The sequence below is a fragment of the Phyllostomus discolor genome, chromosome 4 (assembly GCF_004126475.2).
Source record: "Phyllostomus discolor isolate MPI-MPIP mPhyDis1 chromosome 4, mPhyDis1.pri.v3, whole genome shotgun sequence".
Lineage (NCBI taxonomy): Eukaryota > Metazoa > Chordata > Mammalia > Chiroptera > Phyllostomidae > Phyllostomus > Phyllostomus discolor.
Window position 1 is genome coordinate 124,414,694 of NC_040906.2, and position 20,914 is coordinate 124,435,607.

Here is a 20,914-nt window from a genome sequence, read left to right on the forward strand (position 1 = left end):
GCCAAATGTTAATGAGCTGGAGGAAGAACACCTTTGCCCTGATTTGCATGAAACTGTGGATGAGCTGGGGTGACTGACGGGCCCTGTGCTTAAAGAAGGCTGTCGAGAGTGGTGACAGTCCTGGTCCCTGCTGTCTGCCTGATGGCCACCCCACAGTCAAGGGTGGGCAAGGCCGGGTGAGGTGAAGAAGGGGAAACAGATGAGAGCACTTGCCCAGTGCCCTGAAAATGTTGCAGCACATTTAACTCAGGAGCTGATCTCACTTCAATGGAAGATGACTCACTAGCACGTATAACGACAAACAAATCAATAAATGTATATCAAGGAAGTAAAGGCTTAATGTAAAAATAACACAGAACAGGAGTGACAAACATTTTCTGGTAAGAGCCAGTAAATATTTCAGGCTTTGAGGGCTACATGTCTCTGTCACAGCTACTCAACTTTGCCACTGCAGCACAAAAGCAGTCCTCGATGATAAGGAAATAAATGGCATGGCTGCGTTCCAGGACTTCTACTCTATTCTAGAACAGAGGCAGCAGGCAGGATGTGCCTGCAGGGCACAGTGTGTGGCCCCTGGAATAGAAGAAACACTGCAAGTAAGCAGAAACTCTTTGGCACTCTCCATGCAACCCTCATCTAACCCTAGGTTACAGGGTTACAGGTATGAACTGTGTTTATCCCTAGAATACAAGTGATTTGAAGGCAGAAATGTTATGCTCACAACTGTATTCCTAGCACCTAGTTGAGTACCTGGCATACGGCTGGCACAAATAAGTGTTCACAGTAAAGATTTGCTGAATGTACACATTAAAGAATCATCAGCTTACAGGTTTATAAGTGGTTATTTTGCCTATAGGTGATTTTCCGTATCAGCAACCCACTCCCACGGCCATCCCCCTCACACCCTCCTTTGCAAAGCTGTACAACCATATGGGGACTAGTGCACAAAAATGATGAATCCTTCTAAAAATTTCTACACTGGTTTAGGAAAGCATGCTTTTTAACAGCTAAATAACATGTGCACTAGCTTACTTTTTGAGCACGTATAGCTTACTTTTTTCTCACTTGGTTTTGTCTGAGTTAAATCACCCTTTCATAATTCACTTTCAAACTCAGGGCAGTGTCCAAGCCCACAAAACCATTAACTATTGTTTTTGGAGAACTGCAAGTTCAGGCAGACAGTAATTTTCCTGAGAGTTTCAAACATGTCGCTGGACAGGACACCGTAATTCTTCACCTGTTTGGTTTCCAGGCCATTATCTTTTACGGTAACCATGAGGACAGTCATGTGGTATCAGCACTTTATCGCAGGTCGTACTATACCTACAGAAAGGTAAAAGATGACTTGTATCGACCGTTCTGCAAACACACGGGGCTCTCCAGCTCCTGGCCATCACTATACACCTATCAGATGGCTATTAAGAGCCCCCAGTGTGGCAGAAAAGGCACCAAGTGACAGGTGAGGCCCTACGGTGGCCCTTCCATTAAAAAAAAAAATGAGTCAGGATGACAAACTTAAAATCTAGGAAACATTTAAAGTAGGATAACACATAACAATGCTAATTAGTACCGATTGAAAGTTAAGTTCACTAGAACCTAAGTTCAACATGGCATAGCATAATGTGGAGGAAACTACAGGCTATAAAATTAGATTTTTTTCCTGTAAGGGACCTTTTTAATCATCCGACACCCTCACTTTACAGATGAGATCTAGAGACCCAACTAATAGGAATAGAATTCTTATCTTCAGAGTAGTATTTTTTTAATGTGTGAATAATAATCTATTAAACATGTATCAAATGCTCCCTACTTCCCCTTTTATAAAAAAAATATGAATATATTGCTGACTATGAGCCACATATAAAAAAAGTAACAGATCTCTGAAAATGTGCTTTCTTCATCCTCTGAGACAACTTCACTAGTCAGCACACATAGGATTTAATTCCAGCTGCACCAGTGAGTCTGACCACAAACACTCTTTCCATGAAGGTTTCAACTTTCAAAGCACAGAGCATCAGGCATTTATTCAACGAGAAAGGATGCTTCAGTTTCCTTGGAAGGAAATCAAGAATGGAAGCCTTCCGCCTGGACTGCGTATCTTTCTAGGATCTGTTGAGTAGTAGTATTCTCCTACCATGGCACAGCACCTCACTGGGCACAGAGACTGAGTGTGAGTGCCCACGTCTGCCTTCCTCACCATGTTGGGAGGAACCCCCACTGCTGCTGCACCGTCCTCTTTGGCTGCAAGTAAAGGCATCTGATTCCTTCCCACCACAATACTTTCTTAGCACTTTAATATAATTTGCCCCAGAAAATGATTTGCCTCACTAAATTATTTTTACGGGGTAATTTTCTAGAACATGTGTGTATTGATAAGAAAGTTAAAACTGTGTTCCAAAGGTAAGCACAGCCACGACTAGGACATGGTTACACTATCACCTTCAAACAATGTATGTGTGTAAGTTGCCCGGTACACACCTCTGTTTGCACATTCTTCCAGCCAAGCACATCAACCACAAACACTGAGGTCCACAGATAGGAGATTTCTGACACTCTAGTCAGAGGCCCTTCTCAGAACGCCACGTTGGTCAGACTGCTGCTGAGAGAATTACAATGAAGTGAGACACTATTCACAGACTGACAGATCAACATATATAGAAAGGTCACTGTACCCAGAATTCTGCCAAGAAAGAGCTAGGTAAGCAGTCCTGCCACAAACACATATACTCATACATACTCCACAAGCAGAAAAATAGGAAAGCGAGAGAGGTAAAACTCTAACTCAGTAAGATCCTGCAAAATGAAATGGAGAAGCCTGCCTCAAGAGAAGCAGTCAAAAAAAAAATTCAAAAGGCAGTAGCGTTCCTGGCAAGATTCAGATGGAAAAATAGCAACAGATCCCAGAAGTAGAGCTCTAGCCAGGAATAACCTAAGCTCAAGCCATTTTAAGTAAGGGCAGGATAACACTCACTAAGCTTCACTGCAGGACTGCCCATGCTCTGGGCCTCCAGGCTAAGTCAACCTGTGGTCTACTACAAGTCAATCAACAAACATCAACCAAATATTTGCAACCTGCTCAGGCCTCTGCGAGTCACTGTTTGGGGGTGAGGCACTATTTAGGCACCAGGTTGCCTTCACAGCACAATCAGCGAGGGAAGCATTTCCCCCAGCTTACATGTGAGAAAACTAATGCTGGGCCAATCCCACAAGGCCACATAAGTAATAAGTGGAGTCAGGCCGTGACCTCAATTCTGCCTGACTCCAAAGCCCACAATGCCACATTACCATGCATAAAATATGGCTCCTGCCCTAAAGAGGCTTAAAATAGCCTAAACCAATTAGAGATCAATACAGCCAGTATAAGGAAGGGCTAACAAACAAGTATTTTAAGACTTTAAGGAAAGAGAAGAGAAATGAGTAGTCAGAGAAGACATTATGAAAAAAGTAGGACTTAGGCTTCTCCTCAGAGGATGGCAACGATTTGCACGGGAGAGTGGAGGGCAGGGAGGGAGTTTCTAGAAAGAGCCTGGCTCCTTTAGCAGGATAGCAAGAAGACCAAACCCCATAGAGCACAAAGGTGTGTGCTAAACTGAAAATGAGATTTAGATAGGAGGGGTGAGGCCAATTACGAAAGGCCTTGAAAAATCAGACAAATTATTTTAGAGACTTTAGAGGAACTGCAGGTGGCAAAGCAAGGAGAGGCACATGGAAGTGGTAGTTGAAAAGTTTCAGAGAGATTAGATGGACAAGGAAGGCTGAAGATTCCAGAAAAGGGAGCATCTCATTCAGGGCATTCATTCATTCATTCGGGACATTCAAACATTTACTGAGGACTTACTAAGAGCCAGGCTTGAAAGGCTAGGTAAGAGGCTGCTCCAGTCTGCAGGAGAGCAAGGGCGAGGTTCTGGATTCAAACATAGACTGAGGGATCTATGTACCTCACGTTTCAAAGGTTTTGATGACTCATTGACATAAAGGAGGAAGGAAATGAAGGAAAAGATAAAGATAATTCTAAAGGTTCAATATCAACACGATTTCCACCTTTATTAGGAACCTCAAAAAGCAATGAGAATAAAGCATGCAATGGGCTTTGAGGATGTTGAACAGTCAATAAATAACATGCCTTTTTCAACCCAAGACCTGTTCTTTATCCTGTAGGTAGGAAACTTCACTGACAAAAAAACATTTCTTTGTAAGTAAATGCTGAGTTCCCTCAGCAAGGAAGACAGATCTCTGCCTGCTAATCAGACAGGCTCCATCAAGCCTCCAACACATCCCTCCATCATCTAAAACTGAACCGGTCTCATTTAAAAACACAACTGCCCACTCCTGCCCAGCCACGAGTTTTAACTTTGGAGAAGGGGCACAAAGCAAGGTGGAAGAGGGGGAGAATAAAAAGTGTGCAGGGTCTCTGTAGAGGGTCGGACCTTTGGGAGAGGGCAGTGGTACAGGATATCATTTTACATAAAGAATCCCCCCAGCACAGCTCTCATTATTTCCACACCCACTTCTTAGTGTTTTGCAATCACTGGTCCTCAAACAGATAGGAAGGCCTTGAAGATTCTGTACCAAATCGTAGTGCTTTGTTCAGAAACTATTTCAAATGTGCATATTTATGCATACATTAACTCCTAGCGCTGCTAGCAAATGGTTGAGACAAATTCTTCTTAATTATTTATATGTTGACTACACAGATTTAAAGCTCATTTTAATTTTATATCAATAGTACAATCCACTATTGGGGCACATCCAGGAAGCCCACTCCTTGGAAAACGTGAGAAGTGAAAACTGTGGCAATGAAAGGTCTATTGCTGTAAAGAGCACTTCAGGACAAAATAAAAACACAACTGCCAACACCTTAGCGAAATCTAGCCCTGCATGCAATATTCAAGGTGGTATTCTCTTAGTACAGCCAAGTTTTAGCAAAAACAGATCTTTATTTAGTTGTGAGTGGAGATGAATACTCTTTTCTGCAGGATGCATTAAGCTACTTTTATATTTAAAAGTAAAATCTCTTAATGTTAGTGTCAAAGTCAAACTTTAAAAGGTGCAATACTGAAGAAACTCTTGTTCTGGAAAATCCGTCGTCGTCCCTCTCATAATATGCATTCCCATTAGTAAGAAAGAAATCAGGGCAGAAAGAAACCCAGTGAAAAATGGTTGCACATAAATGTGTGAGGATTCTTGCTCAGACCCCTTGCGGGACAGCCAAAGGCCTAGTCGGGAAAATTCCTAGAGCAAGTCCTCCACATCTTACTAAAGGGGCTTCAAACCGGGCACGAATCTTTCCCCTCTTTAACACTAAAAGGTAAACACCCATCAAAATCTTCCAGACTCCGAGGAAACGGGAGTTTTCATGCCAAGAGGGAGAGAGAGACCCACATGACCGCGGAGAGAAACTACAGCCCATTAACCTCTCCTTCCCGCTCCGATCACTCAAGGGGCCATGGGATAGGAGTCCTTCCGCAGCTTCAGTCCATCACCCCAAGGGAGAGGTCACTCGGCAGAAGCCCCTAAATGCCTGACCCCACTTACTGGCGCGGCGAACACAGGCGGGGGCCCGCCCCTGCGGTGAGCGCAGTTCCTCGGCGAGTGGGGCGCAGCAGCCCGCTCCGGAAGTGAGAATAGGGGCGATCCCTGCTAGGACAGGCCGAGGCGTCTGTGCAGGGACGCCCGGGAGGTCCGGCGAGTCGCACGGGCCGCGCGGCGCATGGTAGAGCAGCAGGAACCCGGCCGCTCTCCAGCCTCCAGCTGGAAAACAAACAAAAGGCAGGGAGGCTTCTAGTGGGGACGACTAGCCGCTTTCCCTGGGAAAAGTTACCCTGCAGCTCCCCTCGGTGGCGCTGCGCGTCCCTGCACCGCGCACGGCCGCCGGGGAGCGCAGAGCCGCTGCGCTCCAGTCTAGGATAGGAAACCGAAGCAGCCCAGGGGTCCCTGCCACCACCAGACCACAAACGCAACCTCAGCTTCCTACGCACGCCTTATTGTCGCTCGGTGCACCAGGTATCTAGATGTAGAAACGGTGGCGGTAGATGCACATTTTCAGAACATTGCATTACAGGTAATCACGGTGAAAAGATTTTTCATGGTTAAAAGACAAAAAAAACCTAACAGAGGTTGCAAGATATTGTGAAAGAAATCAGTGCCACTGAAGTGTACGCTCAAAATGGATAAGATGGCAAATTGTGTTATATGTATTTTACCACAATAAAAGATGTTTAAAATAAAGACGAAACTGATTGCCTGTTAGCATTCTTTGAACTGTAGAGGTTTTATATTAGCAACTTGAGTTTCAAAGATTGGATTTTCCCAGGTGGGAAACAGACTAGGTATGCTCTACACAGCAGTTGTAAATATGAAATTTTTAAAACACATTCACCTGTATTGTAAACATTACTTTAAATCATCGGTATAAGGTCTGGCTCTGAAGCACTATGAAAAAAATGCTTTGAGGTCCTCAATTTAAATTTACATAATTGCCCCAAGCCCATTGTTCTGAAACTATTTGGAGCCATTAGAATCACCTGGAGGGTTTGTTAAGCAAGCCCTTGCTGGGCCCTATCCCCGGATTTCTGGCGCCAGTGAGGGGAACTACATTGCCCTAAGCAACACAACTGTAATTCCTAAAGCGGTAACTTTTTACATACTGTACATCTTTCTCTGAGTTTAAATTCCCCAGCTCATTGCCGTATGAGCTTCTGTCACTGTTTTTACTTTTGAAGTCTAGGAACTGAAGACAGATTGTTTTTTCCCAAAGAGTCTGTAAAAGAGGCCTAAAACCCTCTCTCTTGCTCCTGTTGAAAAAACCTGCAAGACAAAAGACAGTCAAGCTTTCTTAGACTTCCTGTCCTAAATTGGAAAGGGTTATGGGACACTGGGCAAATATACAACATTCATCTACCTTTGTGTTTGCTTGTACAACACACAAACTGGTGGTAAATGAAAATTAAAAAATTATCACCAATGAAATGATAGGGAAATCAGGAGCCTAACAAATTTTATGCTATTCCCATGAAAAATGATTTTAAAGTAGCTAAAATGATCAGTTCTAGTCAGATTCAGCTGTCCAAGTAAATCTGCCTAACACAGAGGAACTATCTTGGTGTACCTTAGTGAGGGTCCTGGCCTAGTAAATGGCTTAGTTCATAGTTCTAGCCTCAGGGAAAATTACCACCCTGTAAATATAATATGAGCTAATACAAGCTTATAAAGAGGTCTAGTGAATACTGATGTAATGTAGAAAATTAGTCGCTATGAGACCCAATAGCATTTTAATAAAGTATGTGCTCAATTTATCATTATAAATACTAATTATTATTTTATTACTTTATTGTTCATTTGGTAGAAAAATAGAAATCATCTCTGCTAATTGACCAAAATATCTCAAATTAACATTCAACACAGTTAATGAAATATAGTTCTGAAAATATTTCAAAACCTCATTCAATACCTTATACTTTATAGCTTGGTAATTTTATTATTAAAGTATATTTTATTGATTATGCTGTTACAGTTGTCCCAATTTCCCTTTGTGCCCCTCTGCCTGGTACCTGCTTTCCTCTAGTAATTGCCACCTCCCCCTGCTTAGTTCACGTTCATGGGTTGTGCATCTAGGTTCTTTGGCTTCTCCCTTTTCTATACCATTCTTAAACTCCCTCTGACTATTTTGTTCCCACCATTTATGTTTCTTGATCCCTGCACCATTTCCCTATTCCTCCGTCCCCTCCCAGTGATAACCCTCTAAATGATCCCCAAAACTGTGATTCTGTTCCTGTTCTGGTTGTTTGCTTAGTTTGTTTTTGTTTTTATTTTTTAGAATCATTTGTTGGTAGTTGTGAGTTTGTTGTCATTTTAATATTCATAGTTTTGATCTTCTTTTTCTTAAATCAATCTCTTTAACATTTAATGTAATAATGGCTTGGTGATGATGAATTCCTTTAGCTTTACCTTGTCTGGGAAGCATTTTATCTGCCCTTCCATTCTAAATGATAGCTTTACTGGATAGAGTAATCTTGGATATAGGTCCTTGCCTTTCATCACTTTGAATATTTCTTTCCAGCCCCATCTTTCCTATAAGGTTTCTCTTGCAATATCAACTAATAGTCTTATCGGAACTCCTTTGAAGGTGACTCTGGTTTTCTCTTTCTGCTTTTAAGTTTTTCTTTATCTTTAATCTTTGACATTTTAATTATGGTGTTCTTTAGTGTGGTCCTCTTTGGGTCCAACTTGTTTGGGACTGTCTGTACTTCCTGGCCTTATATGTCTATTTCCTTCACCAGATTGGGGAAGTTTTCTTTGATTTTTTTTCAAATAACTTCAATTTCTTGCTCTTCCTCTTCTCCTTCTGCCACCCCTATAATTTGGATGTTGGTACATTTAAAGTTGTCCCAGAGGTTCCTAAGCCTCTCATTTTTAAAAATTCTTCTTTCTTCTTTCTGTTATTGGTGAATGTTTATTTCTTCCTTTTGTTCCAGATCATTGATTTGAATCCTAGCTTCCTTCCCTTCACTGTTGGTTTTATATATATATATTTATAATATTTATATTTATTTATTTCACTTTGTAAAACCTTCACTTCTTCCTTTATTTCACAGCTATACACAATCATTCCTCTGAGCATCCTGATCACCAGTGTTTGAACTCTGCATCTAATAGGTTGGCTAGCTGCATTCCATTTAGTTCTTTTTATGGGGTTCTGTTCTGTTCTTTCATTTGGGCCATATTTCTTTGCCTCCTCTATTTGGCAACCTCCCTGTGTTTGTTTCTATGTATTAGGTAGAGCTGCTTTGTCTTGGTAGTGTGGCCTAATGTAGTAGGTGTCCTGTAGGGCCCAGTGGCACAGCCTCCCCTATCACCCAAGCTGGGTACTTAAGGCACACCCTTCATGTGGGCTGAGTAAACCCTCCTCTTATAGTTGAGCCTTGATTGCTGCTGGCAGATCAATGGGAATGAGTTACCCAGGCCAGTCAGCTGCAAAGATTGGCTCTGACTACTTACCATCAACCTCTGCCCTTTGTGGAGGTCAGCTGTGCAGAGGCAGGGTGGTAGTGCTCCGATGTGATCTGTAGCTGTCTACTGGGTGTGCTGGCCTTGGGGTTTCCCAGGTGCAGGCCAACGTCAGCCCCCACCTACGTTTTGCCCAGGGCATCCTGCCTGAGCTATAAAGCAATCTGAGATGCTACTTGTGCTAGGCTTTGGAATTCCCAGGGGAAGGCAAGCTGTGAATCTAAGCCGGCTGCTGTTAGTGCCTGGCCTGGAGCTCACTGAGGGCAACTGTTGCTTGTTTGATAGGATTTAGGAAGTTGTGAAGCATGAGCCAAGACCAACCATTCATATGGAAAAGCAGCTTGGGTGGCCCCATACATATGGAAAAGCAGCTTGGGTGGCCCCATAAATTGGGTAGGGTGGAGTCTCTGTGGATCTCCAAGGCAGGTCAAATAGTGTCAGCCAGACTGATAGAATCTCAGATATGGCACCAGCTTGCTGGCCTGGTGGTGGGAGGGTTTAGAAAAGGACAATGGCTTCTGTTTGACTTGATGTCAGACACTTCAGTTTCTCCCTGTATACCACTGGTGTCTTTCAAGCTGCTACTCCAGTGCTGGAGCCCACAGGGAATAAGTGAGTAGGTGAGTCTGTGTGGTGGGTTCTTTAAGAGGAACTGCTTGGGGTACCAGCAGTTTCTGCAATCTACTCAATCCCTGCTGGTTTTTACAACCAGAAGTTGTGGGGACTTACCTTCCTGGCACTGGAACCCTGGGCTGGGGGCCCTGGTGTGGGGCTGGGACCCCTCAATCCTGAGATATCCCTCCCAAATTTTTATCCATCACACATGGTTGAGAGAGAGACCAGCCTGTTTTGTATCTGCACCCCTCCTACCTGTTGATGGAACTGGTTTCTTTAATTCCATAGTTGTCAGACCTCCATTCAACTTGATTTCTGACAGTTCTGAATGATGATTTTTCTATATTTATTTGTAATTCTGATGTGGTTTTGCAAAGAGTCAAGACTGGAACTCCCAACACCTAACTTTTTTTAAAATTTATCTATTCTTAGAGAGGGAAGGGAGGGAGAGAGACAGAGAGAAACATCAACGTGTGGTTGCTGGGGGTCGTGGCCTGCAACCCAGGTACGTGCCCTGACTGGGAATTGTACTTGCGACACTTTGTTTTGAAGCCCGTGCTCAATCCACTGAGCTACACCAGCCAGGGCTTCATTCTTTATTTGCAAAATTGATCATTTGTATTCAAGAGGCACATATAACTTTCTTCTATTTTAAATTTTACATCTAATCTTTCCCCCAGGTTTAAATTTCAAACTCCTTTTAAAGAGATCATTGGGAGGAAAATCATCCTTAAAAGACCTAAGCCTTAGAGTCTCTTTTAGAAATTAAAAATTATTAAATTTTTTGTTTCCATTAAACACGAAGATAACTTTTATAAGTTAGCTGATTAAAGGTGAAACTAAAAACACCAGTCTGAAGGGAGGGTCCCAATATTATGACAGCAGCTGGGCTTCCATATTGTAGCTCACTATTCTCCCCCCACCTCCCCTTCTTTGCCTCTATATTTCTGCCCAAGACTCTAACATCTCCAGGATAAAATAGTGGATAAGAGATTTAAACTCTGTGAACTCCTTGAAAGTAGTCTTAGAATCCTGATAACTATTAGTACCTCCTTAAATGTTTGCTGAATGAAGGTAAGAGGCTATAAAAGACTATAGGTTTTCATAAAACATGCAACAATTCCGTATTTAAAACAATGCAAAGTGTGTGAAAATAATATATCACCTGATAAATAAGAGTGCCTGTCGAAGGGAAATACGGTGTTTGGTCTTTAGGAGGTGGAGCAAGTACCCTGTGTAAATTCGGTGCTCTGAGAAAAACCACGGACTACACATCCCAGAGCATATGGGGGGGGGGGGGGGGGGGGGCACAGGCGGGGCAGGACTCGGGTTTCGAGTTCTCTTGTTGCATGATGGGATCTGTAGTGAGACCTTCCCCTTGCTACCCTCCAAAACGCGTCTTTTCCTCAATCTCTAAACCCTTGTCTTAAAAATGTTTAGTTCTGGCCCTGGCGGGGCGATTCAGGGGGACAGAGAACCCTTCTGCTATGCCAAGGTTGCAGGTTGATCTGTCATGGCACAGAGAAGAAAGCAAATAATGCATAAATAAGTGAAACAGCAAATTGATGTTTCTCTCTCCCGCTCTCAAATCAATAAATAATAATAAGTTTAATCGTTAAAATAGCCTGTGATGTAGTGGTTTCAGTTTCCTTGCATTCCTGGCGTGCGGCTCCAACCAGGTTCTCTATGCCCCGTGTAGTGACTGTCGAGCGCCCAATTTTGATGCTCTTTAGGGCTTCTTGCCACATGGTCAACGCTTAAGTTGAGTTACATTTTTCAGATAATGGTTTTTCAAGTTTGCCATTGTGTTCACTGAGCCGACTAAGCAGGTTGAATCGGGGGTTCCGCAAATGGGTGACCTCACGCCCAGTTTGGCCTCACGTACACAGTCGGTCCCCGCCCCCTGGTCGTCTACTAGGCTGCACGCTCCTGGCCAGGGAACTAGTCGTGCAGTGCACGCAGGCAGCGCCAGGGCACTGCGCATGTTCGCTGCGCTGGCAGAGGTTTCCGCAGCAGAGGGGTTAGCTCTGCAGCGGCGTGTGGGGCTCTCAGCGCCCAGTTCTCGCAAAGTCTTCGGCGTCCGCTGGCAACGGGTGTTCCTTCACTCCGGGTCTCACCGGCCGCAGCTCCAGCGCGCCCCGATCTGGCCCCCTATCCCGTGAAGATGGCTGCCGTACGCCGGGCCCGCAGTTACTGCCGCTGCCTGGTGCGCTTCTCCGACCGAGAACTCTGCTAAGCCCCGCTGCTGCAGCAGACAGGCAGGAGTAGCTACCCGGACACCCAGCACACCTCCTCAGGGGACGGTGCAGAGGGGGTGTAGAGAGCCCCTCAACCGGCGATCAGCCCGCCAGCATGGTAACCTGAGGAGGGGGAAGGGGAATTCGTGAGGAGGGGAGGGGCTGGCAGGCCTGGGGTAAGGTGCCGCGAAGAGGGGTGAAGGGGCTGGGAGGAGTGGGAGGAGCTGTACCGCTGCTACCCTTTATGGGACCTCTGGCCTAAGAGGGAGTTGGGGGGGGATGCCAGTCCTGACCACTCCCCGGCTTGTCGATGTGAAGAGTGGTTGGTTTGCAGGACAGCCGAGAAAAATGCTTCTTCTCGGCTCGCAGAAGACATTGAACCAATCTCGCTTCTCCCAAGAGATTTTATCGAAGCAGTGAACATAGATTGAGGTGAGCCATGGCAGCATCTGAAATCGGGAGGGAGCCTTGGCAAGGGGAGACACTTGTTGATTGCTCCCCCTCTGGAAAGCCGGGCCCATGGAGAGGCCTGGGTTTAGGAAGCACCTGCCCCGTGACACGCCAGTGCCCTGGATTGGACGTTGGCAGGAGGAGGCCCTGGCGGCGTGGGGTCACAAGGGCTGTCTCACCTCCCAGCGGCCAGGGCTGAGAAGTGTCAGTGCGGTCCAAATGTAGAGAGAGACTGAGCTAGGTCCAGAAATTGACAACGCAGATTCCACAGGACTATTGCAGGCTGGATTATGTAGTCTCTGCCCTGCGCTGCCTTCTTTGGCTTTGAATAATTGTCCACCTGAGAAACTAATCTCTTCGGTTGCATGTCTCAAGGGTGAAATGATACCAAACTAATTAGCTTACAGTAGACACTCATGTATTGAATAAATGAAGGACTGAATGAATTTATTTTATTAATCTGGAGGATTAAAAAAACAATAATTGACTCTGCCTCTACACTTTCAGAAGTAGTTCTCTGACCAGGATTACGCACTTAACTTTTTACATTTCATTAATCGCATGTGTAAAACAGGAGTAAAATGATGAAGACATGAGCTGTTCAAGGGAAAAGTGAGGTTTAGGTCACACTTGATTAGGAAAATAAAATGCAAATCTGGGCAACAGCTGAGGACCTGCTGGTATTTGAACTGAAAAATGTAGTAAAACCCCAAATTTGATAGTTTCTTGTTTTTGTCATAGTATCAAAATCAAAGTAATGGATTAGAACTCCATTATAATGCAGGAACTCAGGGAAGAAGAAAGATGCTATCTGTATTGTAGTTTCCAGTTTCCTCATTCTTGAGCTATGCATTATATATCCACATGGAATTTACTTATTAATTCAACCATTTTTTTGAGCACCTATTATCAACCTGGCTTAGTGTTAGTGCTAGATCCTGGTACAATACTAAATCTTCAATATTGCCAAACCTGTAAGGTTATTTGTGGTAAACTTTTAACTCTAGAATGTCACTTAGGAAAAGGGACCTCAGAGGTCACCAAATCCAATACAGTTTCTTTAGAGATGAGAGAGTTGAGGCTTGCACAGACCTGCTATGAATGAAGCAACGTGTTTGGCCTTCTAAGTGTGCAAAGGTGAATGAGATGTTATCTTTGTTCCCAATGCACTAACTCTAGCAAAGAGGCAAAAATAATTTCAATACAAGTCTAAGTGCCATGATACAAGCACAAGTGTAATGGGAAGACAAAAGAATTAAGAGGATCAAAAAATGCTTCTTACTGAGATGATTCCTGAGCTGAATATTGAAGGAAGAGTAGCCATGTGAGGAAGAAGGAGCAGTCATTCCAGCAGTTATTCCAGCAGTACATGCTGGAGGAAGGAACTGGAGAGAGCAGGGGAAGCTCTTGAAGTCCGTTTAGTATGACCACTAGCTAAGAGGTAGAGAAGGCTGTTACTAAGAGGATACCCTAAGGAACTCAGATTCCCTTTAATTAGCTGTACTTAAGAGTTTACAGTAATAAAGCAGATCCTTATTTGAGAAGAGAGAAATACATTTCTCAATGGGATCTATAAATTCAAAGTCCTTTACTGTTTATTTTCCTACTAGTGATGTTCTTAGTACAGAAAGCTCCCAGCTTACAGACTAAAAAAATGAAATGTATTTGATTATACATCAGTGCTTAAATTTTCCAGTTTTCTAGGAAATCATCTAAGTTTTGGCCTCTTTCTCTCTCTTTCCCCCTTTTTTTTTTTTGCTGATTTAGCTTTTACAGTGTGCCAAGCACTTCACTGTGTACTAACTGGTTCAAGTCTTAAAGGCACCTCTGCTTGAAGTCTGGTTGCCAGAGATAAGATAGGAAGCAAAGTTTATTTATGTTGCACTATATACTTCAAGTATATATCTGGTTGCTGTAGTCAAAGATATGTGTTAATACAAACATTTTTTCTGGAAACAAATTACAACTAAAATTGGCAGTTGTGAAACTTGCCATCTTTGGAATGAATAAAATAAATAGGTTTCATTATTTATATTTCTAACTAACTTTCAAGGTCATTTCCCTGATTGCCACATTTCTTTCTCAGACTGAACACATTAAGTGTTGAGCAAGTCCCGTTTGCTAATAAGTCTATTACTTAACAGACTGAACCTAGGCAACATTTCATCTTCACTGGAAGGTGGGGTTCAGTTTAATGTAGCAAACACTGAGAACAGAAGGATAAAATGAAAGGAAACTGATGTGAGACCTCTGTTAAGCTCCACGCTATGTAGACTAATTCTAGTCCTGCTGTATTCCATTTCAAATTAATTCAGTATATAAACATCTGGATTTATAAAACAAATAGAAGGGCATCTTAAACATTCACTATTGTGTGCCTTTTATTTATGAGCCTTCCTAGTACATTTAAACTATTAGCAAACAGACAAAAGTCATATTCACATATTAATAACATGCCAGTGTGTAAAAGAAGGGACATCCATATGTGGATTATACATGGTCTTTTAAGTGACTTGTGAAACAAAAACTATTTGCTAAACTCTGTACCACACTAAATGTTATTTTCTAAAACGAAGTTGTTCCTTTTAACCACCTACCAAAACATTTTAAACTAGAGCACAGTGAAGTTGTTTATTCTATACTATTAAAAAATTAAAGTAGCAGGTTTTTCTGATTGGAATCCTTAAACTTACCATGAAGAAGGTGTCTAGAGAGAAAAAACTATTTCACTGGGCAAGTAGCTGAATAGAAGATGCAGATTTCAGAGAGAAGCCAATGTTTGTATAATCCTGATTATTTTGGTTTTCTCCCCGCTTCAGGCAGAAGCTGAGGAAGATTGTCATTCTGAGTCTATCAGAGCAGATGATGATGAAAATGAAAGCCCTGCCGAAACAGATCTGCAGGCATGTTTCTTCACCGTGTGTATAATTTCCATTCCACTGCTTTCCATGGATAAGCAGAAATTGGTCATAATTGTGAAAAATTATAGGTTTGTTTATATTGAATATAACTGCATTTCATACCAGTTTATAGAATACTTAGGTTATAACTTGGGTTATGGATTTCTTTTTCTGTAAAAAGATTTATCAGTAGCTGCTGCTTGTAATTTAGTATGTGGGTTTCAAGTGTTCAAACCTAGGCTTAAGCGTGATTCATAACCCATCACCTCAAAGAAAAAGACTGACAGATTTGATCACCTAAAAGTTTAAAACCTGTATATAGCAGAAGATGTAATACATCTGTCAAAAGAGAAATAATCGGCTCCAGAAACTGTTTACCACATATGGGCAAAGGATTGATGATAGCCTCAGTATATATATGTTATCTTTATAAATTAGCAAGAACACAAGGTAGATATGAATGGACAGCTAATGGAAAAAAAATAATATAAATGACAATTACACATTTGAAAATATAATTAGCCTCATCAATAATTTTAAAAATACAAATTAAATCTACAGTTAGTTTTTTCCTAAATGGTCAGATTGGTGAATAATGCCCATTACCATCCAGCTATCAGAATTATCATGTAGTGTACATCGAAATGTGAATTGCTACGTTTTTGGAAGGCAGAGTAGCAATATGGGTCAAAATAAGAAACATACATTCCCTTTGAATCAGCAGCAATTCTATGTCCAAGAAAATAATCCTAAAGAAATAATGAGGCCTTGGCTAATGTGGTTCAGTGGATTGAGTGCTGGCCTGTGTACAGAAAGGTTGCTGGTTCGATTCCCAGTCAGGGCACATGCCTGGGCTGTGGGCCAGGTCCCCAGTTGGGGACATGCAAGAGGCAACCGATCAATGTTTCTCTTGCACATTGATGTTACTTTCCCCTCTCTCTCAAAATAAGTAAATAAAAACTTTTTTTAAAAAAGAAAGAGTGGATAAATTGAGTAAATACATCTGTACAAAAATGTTTATTGTAGTACTGTTTATATGGAAAAATGAAATACAACCTAAATATCCATCACTTGTGTTAAGTAATGATGCATTTGTACATGAAATGCCCTGTAGCCATTTAAAAGGATGGGATAAATATTTGTGCATTGAAAATAGAAAAATCGGTAGTGTACAACCAATCAATGTACACTACATGACTAAATTTATGAGCTTTATAATGTTTATTTGGAATGTGTTATCAAGTAGACATAAAGAGTGCTGCTGAAGAGTCTTTAGGTCAGAGGTATATATATGTGTTAGATGTAGGAAGGTGGGAACCAAAACCAAAGCCGTGTACAGAATGTAGGGAAAACATTTTTTAAAACGTGTTTTATATATACCTGAACAGAAGAAAACAGGACTAATGTCTGTAGTCCTACTGGCAGTGGCCTTCTTTAAGAGGAAAGCAGACTTGGAGGTGCAAGGACCCTAAAGGAGGTTTTGTAAGCAGTGCTGTGGGGATCGACACCGCAATCAATTCATAGATCTGCTTTGTCACCTCAAAGGGAGGGAAGGGAGGGAGGGAAGCCAGAGTTGGAGGGAGTGGAGCTGCTACACAGTCTTGATGGACCACCTTCGTTATCCAGAGGAAGTTCTGAGGACGGAATAACCTTTGCAAACCTGGCTTTTTCAGTCACTGATCACTGTCGTTGATTTACCACTGGGTGGGAATCACCTGGGAAGGGGCTGCCATCTGGCTGAGGCAGTACCCCAGGAGGGCTGACAGCTGAAGGCTGTTTTCAGTTGCTCTCCTAGCAGGTGAAGTAATCAGCGTTTTATTCCTGAAGCAGGAACTGGGCAGCACACCGGCGTCCACCACACAGGGGACTTCACTTTTTCTGTACTTAAAAAAATTTAATGGTACAGATTAGAAAAATAATTTTCTTATTAAAACAGACAAGGGCTGTTAAAAAATACTTTGGGCTTGCGTAGAGAATTTTTAGCGACAATTTCAACATCTACTAGATGGTGTATTCCAAGTAAACAAATATGGAAAGCATCTAAGTTCAGTCCCTAAGTGATGGCTTATATTTTTTATTCTAATTAAAATGTGGTTTTCCCATACTATTAGATTTTTCTTCAATAGACGGTCTTATTTTAGGCAAAGTTTCATAATTTCTTTAAAATTTTAAGCAGAAAATTATTTTAGAATAGGTGTTTAATGGTATTAACTTAGTAATTTAAAAGACAGTGATTTCTGGTCTTAGAATACGTATACATGCATGAAAATTGACGTTGGACCTAATGACAGATTGTTCCCAAGTTGTCCTAAAATACTTTTCTCCCTTAGGCACAACTCCAGAGGTTCCGAGCTCAGTGGATGTTTGAACTTGCCCCAGGTGTCGGCTCTGGCAGTTTAGAAACTCGATCTTGCAGAGCAGGAGCCAGGGGCTCTTTTCTGAAAGCAGTGGATACCAAAGGAAAGCAAGAAATGGCAAAAGAAGAAAAGGTAAGTATTATGGACATTGTACTTGAAAAAACTGACAAGTACGCTGGTTTATCCATCTCATTGCTGTTTCTAGGTACCTCAGGTGATACCACTACTCCTTATGGGCATCTTTCTTGCAGGTACACTATCTTCATGGAACTGTCCTTGGTAACTTACAGACCCCTGAGATTCATTTGGTCTCTAAAAGATTAATGCCTCTAAATTTATTACAGAAGGGAAAAAATTATTCAAATGTTAACATCTTTCCAAAGGTTTTAATACAATATTTTGTTTTATTTTGAATTGAACAAATTTATGATGATGCATTAAGCTAGAAACTTCTCAAAGTCCTCACACTGAAAAAATTTTTAAAGCTATCTAATTGTTTATTTCTTTCCTATTACTTATTCTCATGAAGTGGGCACAGCACACCCTCTTACTATTCTCTTATTCTGTAGAGGCTTTCATCCTTATACCATCATATCCAAGTTTTTGTTTACACACAATTTGCCATTAAATAATTGACACTACCATGGTAACCCAAGACTCCCATGTTTATTCTAATTTTTAAGTAATTGCAGATTCACAGGTAAAGGGAAGTCTCCGGCACCCCTCTCCCATTGCCCCTCCATGGTGATGTTTTACATAGCTAGAGTACTAGGAATAGATGATGCCACAATCCACAGGGCTTACTCAGATTTCCCAGATGTATAAGCACTTTTCTGTGTGTATATATAAAAATAGTTCTGCACAGTTTTATTAATGTGTAGCTTCATGTAACTGCTGCTCAAGAGACAAAATTGTTTTGTTACCACAAGGTTCCCTCTTACTATACCTTCACAGTTATACTCTCTCCTCCTGCCCGGCCATTCCTAACTACTAATCTGTTCTCCATTTCTACAACTTTTTAAAAAAATATTTTTATTTATTTATTTTTAGAAGGGAGGGAGAAAGAGAGGGAGAGAAATATCAGTGTGTGGTTGCCTCTCACATGCCCCGCACTGGGGACCTGGCCTGTAGCCCAGGCATGTGTCCTGACTGGGAATCGAACCTGCAACCCTTTGATTCCCAGGCTGGCGCTCAGTCCACTGAGCCACACCAGCCAGGGCTCCATTTCTATAATTTTAATATTAAAAAATTATATAAATGGAATCATACACTTTTGAGATTGGCATAATTTCTTTGAGAGCCATTCAAGTTCTTGCATGTATCAATAGTTGTTCCTTTTTGTTGCTTAGTAGTATTGCATGTATGGCCATACCCAGTTTATTTAGCTGGTCACCAGCTGAAGGACATTTGGGTTGTTTCCAGTTTTTGGCGGTTAGGTGCAGAGCTGCTGTGACTATCCATGTGCGGGTTTTTGCATAAACATAAGTTTTCATTCCTCTGGCCTAAAAGTGTAACTGCTAGATAAGCGCATCTTTGGCTAAAAGAAACTGCCAAACTCTTGTGCAGACTGGACCATTTTATGTTCCCTTCAGCCATGTACGAGTGATCCAGGGTCTCGGCATCCATGTCAGCATTCGGTGTTGTCACTGCTTTTTAATTTTAGACATTCTGATAGGTTTGTAGTAAAACCTCATTGTAATTTGAATTTATATTTCCTTACTGTCTAATGATACTGAGTATCTTTCCATGTGCTGTTTGCATCTTGATATCATCTCTGTGAAATATTTGTTTTCTTCTCTAATTATATTGCTTATGTTTTCACTGTTGAGTTTTGAGAGATTTTTTTGTTTTTTTTTTTTAATATTCTAAATACAAGTCCTTTGTTGAACATGTGGCTTATAAATAATTTATCTCAGTTTATAGTTTGTCTTTGCATCTTCTTTACAGGGCATTTTGTAGAACAAGTTTTTGATATTGATGAGGTCCAATTTATCAACTTATTTTTTTTAACCTCAGCTGACCTCAGTAGTTTTTTAACCTCAGTATATTTATTCATTTGAGAGAGGGAAATGGAGAGAGAGAGAGAAAGACATAGCGATGTGAGAGAAAAACATTGATCGGTTGCCTCTTGCACCCCAACCAGGGATTGAACTTGGAACTAGGTGTGTACCCTGACAGTGGATCTGACCCACAACTCTCTTTTGGTGTGTGGGACAGTGCTCCAACCAACTGAACCACTCGGCCAGGGCCCAACTTATCAACTTTAACGGGTTATACTTTTGGCATCAAGTATAAGAATTTGCATATCGCTAGGTCTCCCAAGGTTTTTTGTATCATTTTTTTCCTGAAAGTTTAAAAAGTTTTACATTTAAGTCCATGTTTCACTTTGAAGTTAATTTTTATGTAAGGTGTGAGGTTTAGGTTGAGGTTTGTTATTTTGCCTATAGACGTCCAATTGTATTAACACCACTTGTTGAAAGAACTATCCTTCTGTTATTCATACTCATTTTTAATGCCAATTTTAAAAAAAATTTCACTATTTATTTTTATAGGCTCGAGAACTCTTCCTAAAAGCAGTAGAAGAAGAACAAAATGGAGCTCTTTACGAAGGTAAAAACTCAGGGCCCTGGATCATACTGCCATGGCATTTCTGAGCAACAACTCTTTGTTGGTGAGAGATTTGTTTTTACTGGAACACATTTGGTATGGAACATCAGACTCGCTATATTTGGAATTGGTTTTTAAAATATCAAAAATAAAAATTGTATTTCTATATAACCTGTCTCTTTCCCCAAAAAATATTGCTGGGAAACATCATATTGATAAGATGAGTAAAATGACTTCTTTTTTACATTTGAGTTTTTAGTATTTACTCTTCATTATTAAAGTCTTAAAAAAATGCTATCACATATAAAAATAGGGTGTGCTTCTTTTATAGGTGGAATTACTTCTGGAGAGGAGAATGTTAAGGTTGCATTGAGGAATATATATTTTCTAAGTTCTAATTTACAGTTGTCTGTAAAGGAACACCCTTTAACTTTGTTTCTTTTAGTAAGCTGATAGAAATGTGTGAGTAATGTGATGGGGCTGTTGACCATACTAGGTTTGTAATTGAGCTTCCATTTTGTGATAGGAAAGCTAATCATTGGGGCATAGAAAATATTCTTGCGCTTGGATCATTTGAATATGCCCCCAAAATAACATTTTCCAGAATTATTCTATTATTCACAAAGTTCTTCTAGTGATATATTTACTTTGAGATGTTAAAAGGGTCCAATTAATACCTCACCATAGTCTTCATTAGTTTGTAAGATTCCCATCTGCACATAGTATGCTGTGTTTTGTCCAG

General features: G+C 41.3%; 2 protein-coding genes across 6 annotated transcripts in view; one reads left to right on the plus strand and one right to left on the minus strand.

Annotated features, from left to right (window-relative positions):
• Nucleotides 1-5,819, minus strand: part of CILK1 (ciliogenesis associated kinase 1) — a 51,648-nt gene extending 45,829 nt beyond the window's left edge. Inside the window, exons 1-2 of one of the 3 annotated variants that reach the window (XM_036024239.1) lie at nt 5,536-5,796; nt 2,479-2,596 (exon numbers count right to left, since the gene is read on the minus strand). The gene's annotated coding sequence lies outside the window, so the exon portion shown is untranslated. Of the gene's footprint in view, nt 1-2,478; nt 2,600-5,535 lie in introns of all 3 variants that reach the window. The other 2 variants (XM_036024240.1, XM_028509109.2) reach the window with 2 other exon arrangements.
• Nucleotides 5,820-11,524: 5,705 nt separating this feature from the next.
• The window catches only part of FBXO9 (F-box protein 9), a 28,513-nt gene continuing 19,123 nt past the window's right edge, over nt 11,525-20,914 (plus strand). The window contains exons 1-5 of one of the 3 annotated variants that reach the window (XM_028509472.2): nt 11,565-11,976; nt 12,193-12,290; nt 15,128-15,211; nt 17,539-17,697; nt 20,118-20,175. In XM_028509472.2, the coding sequence (XP_028365273.1) occupies nt 17,569-17,697; nt 20,118-20,175 (187 nt within the window). In that variant the 5' untranslated portion in view covers nt 11,565-11,976; nt 12,193-12,290; nt 15,128-15,211; nt 17,539-17,568. Of the gene's footprint in view, nt 11,977-12,192; nt 12,291-15,127; nt 15,298-17,538; nt 17,698-20,117; nt 20,176-20,914 lie in introns of all 3 variants that reach the window. The other 2 variants (XM_036024241.1, XM_028509470.2) reach the window with 2 other exon arrangements.